General features: G+C 37.0%; 1 protein-coding gene across 1 annotated transcript in view; it reads left to right on the forward strand.

Moving 5' to 3' along the window:
* Nucleotides 1–6,296, forward strand: part of LOC107722824 (guanine nucleotide exchange factor VAV2-like) — an 82,695-nt gene that overhangs the window by 33,474 nt on the left and 42,925 nt on the right. The window contains exons 4-6 of the mRNA XM_016531310.1: nt 871–976; nt 1,123–1,137; nt 5,355–5,453. Of these exons, the coding sequence (XP_016386796.1) occupies nt 871–976; nt 1,123–1,137; nt 5,355–5,453 (220 nt within the window). The remainder of the gene's footprint in view (nt 1–870; nt 977–1,122; nt 1,138–5,354; nt 5,454–6,296) is intronic.

Here is a 6,296-nt window from a genome sequence, read left to right on the forward strand (position 1 = left end):
AGTATGGGTCACCATACTTGGCCACATGTCACGTCACTTTTCACTTTTTCACTTTTCACTTTTCAATATTACAGCGAGAATAAAAGTTACTCCTTCTTTCTTTGTGTGAACATTTGGGCGGTGTTATGCAAATCTTCGCACATCGTGACGTAGACATGTGGGGGCGTGTTAGAACGAGCCGTTTTAGGTAGGCGTGGTTGACTCTTAACTTTTATAAAGAATATCTCTTTGGATTTGAGACTTTAGTCTTTGCAACTTTACAGATCTTCTTTATGCACCAAGAGCTTGTAACACTCGAAAGAGAAAGGAAAACTTGAAATCGCATCATATGACCCCTTTAACATGTGCTTTATAAGTACTAATAAACAGACAATATGCTAGTAAAATGTATGCTAATAAGCAACTAGTTAATAGTGAGAATTGGTCCTTAAAGGGATAGTTCAACCAAAAATGAAAATTACCCCATGATTTACTCACCCTCAAGGCATCCTAGGTGTATATGACTTTCTTCTTTCACACAAATCCAATTGGAGTTATATTAAAAAATGTCCTGGCTCTTCCAAGCTTTATAATGGCAGTGAATGGGTGTTATTTTTCAATAGTCCAAAAGAAGTCCAATAAAGCACATCCATACTTTATTGCACTTCTTTTGGACTATTGAAAAATAAAATTTCATTTTTGGTTGAACTATCCCTTTAAAATTAAGTGTTACCAAAATTCTCAGAGCATTAAATGGAGAGACCTTAAAAAAGGCCTTTGGTGTTTAAATGCGTCCTGCTATCCCAGAGACAACTAAATGTAAATCCGTTTGTATCTGTCTTTTTATTGTATTTTAAACCACTGCTTCCTCTGTGCCTTTTTTCTGCACAGTGAGCATGATGTGGGAGAGGATGACATATACGACTGTGTCCCTTGCGAGGACGATGGGGACGACATATACGAGGACATCATCAAGGTGGAGGTTAGACAGCCCATGGTGAGTGAGATGCCATACGGACGACGCTCATTGGTGCGTGTGTGAGAGAGGGTATAGATGGATTGTTTTCCTGTCATTTTCCCATGGCTGTGCGCAAGTTCACTTGCTCTGCTTACATTTACTGCTTTGCCTCCTTAATGCTGCAGATCAGATACATGCAGGTAAGTGTCACGCTGAACCGCACATGATTCTCTTATGCTCCTTCAGTGCTCCTCTTTCCTTTCCTTTAAATGTGTGTCGGTACAAGCCCTTCAGCCCTTCACGAATATACAGTATGAAGAACTTGCTGAAAAGTCCCACACTCTCATGACTCTTAATTGAAATTCCATTTATTTAGGAATAGGTGACCAAAAAAATTAGTATTTTGTCATCAGATGTTTTGAGAAATGTTTATGCTGCTATTTTCCATGCAGTGAAAGTATATGATGACCAGATCTTGATAACACCTCAAATCTCATTTACGCATGTTCATATTTAAACTTTCCACATGAAGATGCTTCATGCCAGACCATTGTTTTGCATATGTTTTGTAACTTATCAGGACAGACCAGTTTGAATATGCAGAAACCTGGGGCCCCATTTATAAAATGCACATATGCACATTGGATTTGATCCTGAATACCATTGATTCTATCCTACGTGAAAAGTGAGGAACAAATCAGCATTTATAAAGACAAAAGCTGATTTGAAAATGTTCTTATGTGTACACCAACTGTAGAGCATGTGTACAAACTTTCTGACTCTCATATACTGTACCATTTTAAAGGGGTCCTGAACTGCATTTTTTAATTATTTGATAACGTTTCCTGAGGTGCATTTATAATGTTAGTATGATTTTTACATCAATAATTGTCATAATTTAGAAATAAAAGAACATTTGATTCATTTGATTTGAACATTTGATTTGATCCCTGATTTTAGCCCTCTGATGTGAACACTCTGTTGGAAGGGGCGTGTCCAGTACACAAATCAAGTACTTGAGTAAAAGTACAGATACGTATGATAAAATATTACTCCAGTAAAAGTAAAAGTACTCCTTTTTCAGTTTTACTCGAGTGAAAGTACAAATGTACTCGATTTTTTATGTACTTAAGTAAAAAAATTACTGATAGATAGATTTATTTTGCAATTTTATATAGGCTACTTAATGTAATTTTATATTAGCACATATTTTTTATAATCCTACTGCTCAAAATACCTGGGATTTTCCCAAAATAACCACTATATGGAGTCAAGATATATTTTTGTTGTTGATATGGAATGTTTTATGAAATGTAGTGAAGTAAAAAGTACGATCTTATGCTTTGGAATGTAGTGAAGTAAAAGTAAAAGTTACTCAAAATAAAACTACTCCAGTAAAGTACAGATACTTGAAAATTTTACTTAAGTACAGTAACAAAGTAAAATTACTTCGTTACTGTCCACCACTGGGCGTGTCTGCTGTTAGACTTCAATGGAAACACCCGTTGCTATGATTGGCTAACATCTTTGCATATGAAATAAGTACATGTATAATACTTTTTGCTTTATTACATTTACTATGTTTTTACTATAAAAGCTGTTGAGATTAACTAATCATGGAGAGTGTTGATCATAGGATTATATTTAGATCGACTCCCGTCGCATGAAAGGTTGCAGCGATGTAGCCGATGACAGACTGTTGAACGCATGAATGCAGTGATCTCGTCATTGCAACTCAAGTTTTGCACTTTCACAAATGCTGTCATCATAACTAACAGTGCAAACACAATGTAAATAAGAGATTCATTGTGTGGTGTAGACTGCATAATTAAATATAAACTTGCGCTGTGTGATTGACAGCTACAGCGATTATAAAGGGAGCATTCAATGATCGCTTTCTATATATAATTCAATCACAATTTAAATAACAAATTATTTTCATGCTACTAAGAGAAACAATATTTCGTTGACCGTTAAGTCACTGGCTTGATTTACTGACGCATAAACAGTAATAAATGATTTTGAGACAAAGAACATATGACTGTACACGAATCATTACATATCAGAAAACATTGATCGCAAATTAGGCATTAGAATTAACACGGTTACTTACATGTTGTGGTATTACTGTCAGGTCCATATCTTAGAATAAAAGTTTGTTTGCAAAGTGCCAAAACTGCAACTGGTTAACCAAAGAATCCACAGTGAAATGTACCAAACAAAAAAATAATGCTCTACTGAGACATCCACATAGTTGAAAATAAAAAAGATTGGAAAATCTTAAGTTTGGGATCCTTTGGAAGAAAATGTTATTTTTAGTCCAGTGATCCTGCATTGCTCATCTCTCCTTCTCATCTCACTAATGCTCTAGTGGACGGGCCAAAGACATGATGATGTAGAAGTAGGTGTTGATCTGATTCTGCAGAAGTGGGCTTTCATCGCACTATTACATCATAATGTGACAAAATCTTCTGAAATGAGTCATTTTTTGATCTTGGTTTCAATAAAAGCTGTTTTTGGACTAACAAGGAAGTTTTGAGCTCTGAAACTTACAGGATGTTTTTATAGTACAATGACCTCCTACATGTAAAAACATCAAGGAAAATGTTATTTCTCAATTCGTGACCTCTTTAATTCAGTTAATTCAACATTATGAAAATGTAAAGATAAGCATGCAATTACAATATGCTTTTTAATAATTATATCACTTATATTAATGATTTACTGAAAATAATAATATATGTTCACCACACACGTTGTACAGAAAGTATAAACTATAGTTGACTTCAAAAGACTTGAAATACAGAACACAAGTTGTTTGGACTACTTCTATGGTACTTTTATAGTATTTTTTGTCCTTTTTGTCCTTTGTCCTCAGCGTGAACATTCAGCAAAACATCTGCCTTTGTGTTCCAGGGATGAAAGAAAGGCATTGGTTTGGAACGACATGAGCTTGAGAAAACAATATCAGACTTTCATTTTTGATGAACTGTTCTTTTTAATATTTGGGGTATTTAATTATCCTTTTTAGTATGTGGGGTACAGTGTATTTATTATTCTTTAAGCTACATAATTTTTTCATCGTATTTAAATCCATCTCGCAATATTCATCAAAATAATAGTATTTATTTTATGGCTGGAGCATCTTCCCTTTGCTAGAAATGAGAAAGGAGGGGGAGGCTGACTCAGTGCTAATGCCCGTCTGAGTTTAAAGTGTGTGCTGTCGCACCGAATTAGCTAATGTTAAGTTATTTTAAACCCACGAGGGAGGAAATCCCTCCTGCAGACAGAGAAAACGTCTCGGTTACGTATGGTAACCCTCGTTCCCTGAAGGAGGGAGTCAAGAGTGACCGACTGAAAGGGAACTGCTGGGTCCTGCCTTCACAGAGATACACACAACCACACTCAGATTGAGATGCACAATCTGTATCAGCAGACAGATGCTACAACAAAGACACATCAGACTCTCAAATACTCACAAATACAGCAACTCAAATGAGGGAGAGAAAGAAAACATGGCAGAAAATGAGTGTCAGAGACCAAGACAGAGGTGTTTCTCAACTGTTTTGTTGCGCAGATTATATCTTCTTGATCTTCACTATGTCAGACAATTTCCAGATTTACCACAATGGCCACTGGAGTTTCACATATGCCCTATTATTCAGTGAAAGTCACAGATGTATTTGCCGTTCCCAATCCTGGCTGCTTTCAGTGTTGCTAGGCGGCCCTTTGGAAGGATTTTTTCCATTTAAAAAAATTTTTTTTTTTTTTTTTTACTCTAAAGAAACAATTGTTTGTGATCTTGAATTTCTTTGAATGTGAGCAGGTTTGCTTTGGCCTCGTGCACCAACAGGCCCAGATGTTCAAAAGTGTGTTGTGATGTTCATTCCAGCTCTGACCTTCAGCTGGCGTGCACCTTCCCCAGGCTCCAGCGCTATCGCCACTTTCTTAAACAAGCTTGCAAACCCACTCGCATTACACCACGAGCCAGTGATTACACCTAATCAAATGCATCATGTTCTATTAGATCATTTTCTGTTGTTATTGTTTTGTGAATTGACCTCATTTAGTGCCTCAATCCTCATCAAACCCACATTTATGGCTTTCCTACAGTTGTTTTTTGTGCTTTAGACTTAGACGTGTATGTTGTTTTGAATGAATGAAAGACTAAATTCTTGCTTGAACCTCAGCATTTTAACCTACAGTCCTTGTCAACATTTCCCTTGAGGTTTTGTTGTTAAAGATTCTCTGTCCACCTCTGTCTTTTACTGTAGTGTGCTTTGGCCATCCTTTGTGACCTGAATTCCCTTAAATTACAGTTCGGTACCTTCTGCCGGTGTTTAAAGGTGCTGAGCTAGCATCCTGCAGGACGATACCAACATGGTTTGTGTGTTTTTTTTTCTTTTTCCCATAACAGAAAATGGGCATGACAGAAGATGATAAGAGGAACTGCTGCTTGGTGGAGATTCAGGAGACAGAGGCAAAGTACTACAAGACACTGGAGGACATTGAGAAGGTGAGTGGGAGAGCATAGAGAGTTTTAGAGCTGGAGAGAGTGGAATTGAAGACCTGGAATTGGGTCAAGGTCTTGATAGGGTTCTCCAAGGAAAGTGAGGTAGCTCAAAATAGATGGAGGGAGAGGACAAAAAATGAGAACTGAGCCCTAGGTGACAAGTGTACTTAGGTGGCCTGTTGAATTATTCTGATAAGAATAATTCTGATTATTATTCTGATGTAAGACCTTCGTTCATCTGTAAATGCGCGTTCACGACCGTATCATGACATGAGCGTGTGACGGCGCTGACCCAGAGCCGGCGTAATGATGTCATTATGCCGGATCTGGGTCAGCACTGCCACACGCTCGTGTCATGGTACTGTCGTGAACGGGCGTCCAAAGTGAAGCAGTAGAGACGAAAATGTGAAATAAAATCGATATTTTTGTTTTCTTTGTGCAAAAAAGTATTCTCGTAGCTTCGTAACTTTACAGTTGAACCACTGATGTCACACGGACTACTTTGTCGCAAGGTTATTTTCGTAAACGAAAACTAAAACTAAGACTAAAACGATTGATGAAAAAACAATTTCGTAAACTGAAATAAAATAAAAACGTCAAAATAATTGAAAAACTAAAACGACACTAAACTAACAACTGTGGAGTAAAAAGGTTATAATGTTCTCTTTTGTTGGACAACAGGTTTAGAAATGTGAATACAAGGGAAGTTTAGCTTTAGGCATTTTAATTTAAGCATGTTTTGCTTGGTTAACGGAAGGCTACCTGCTGCCATCAGAGCAAGTGTTATTACTGCATTCACGCGCTACTCGGATGCTCTCATTTCCCGAGTTGTGCTTTTAAGTCGGA

Source organism: Sinocyclocheilus rhinocerous, unplaced genomic scaffold (genome assembly GCF_001515625.1).
Source record: "Sinocyclocheilus rhinocerous isolate Xijiao unplaced genomic scaffold, SAMN03320098_v1.1 scaffold1055, whole genome shotgun sequence".
Lineage (NCBI taxonomy): Eukaryota > Metazoa > Chordata > Actinopteri > Cypriniformes > Cyprinidae > Sinocyclocheilus > Sinocyclocheilus rhinocerous.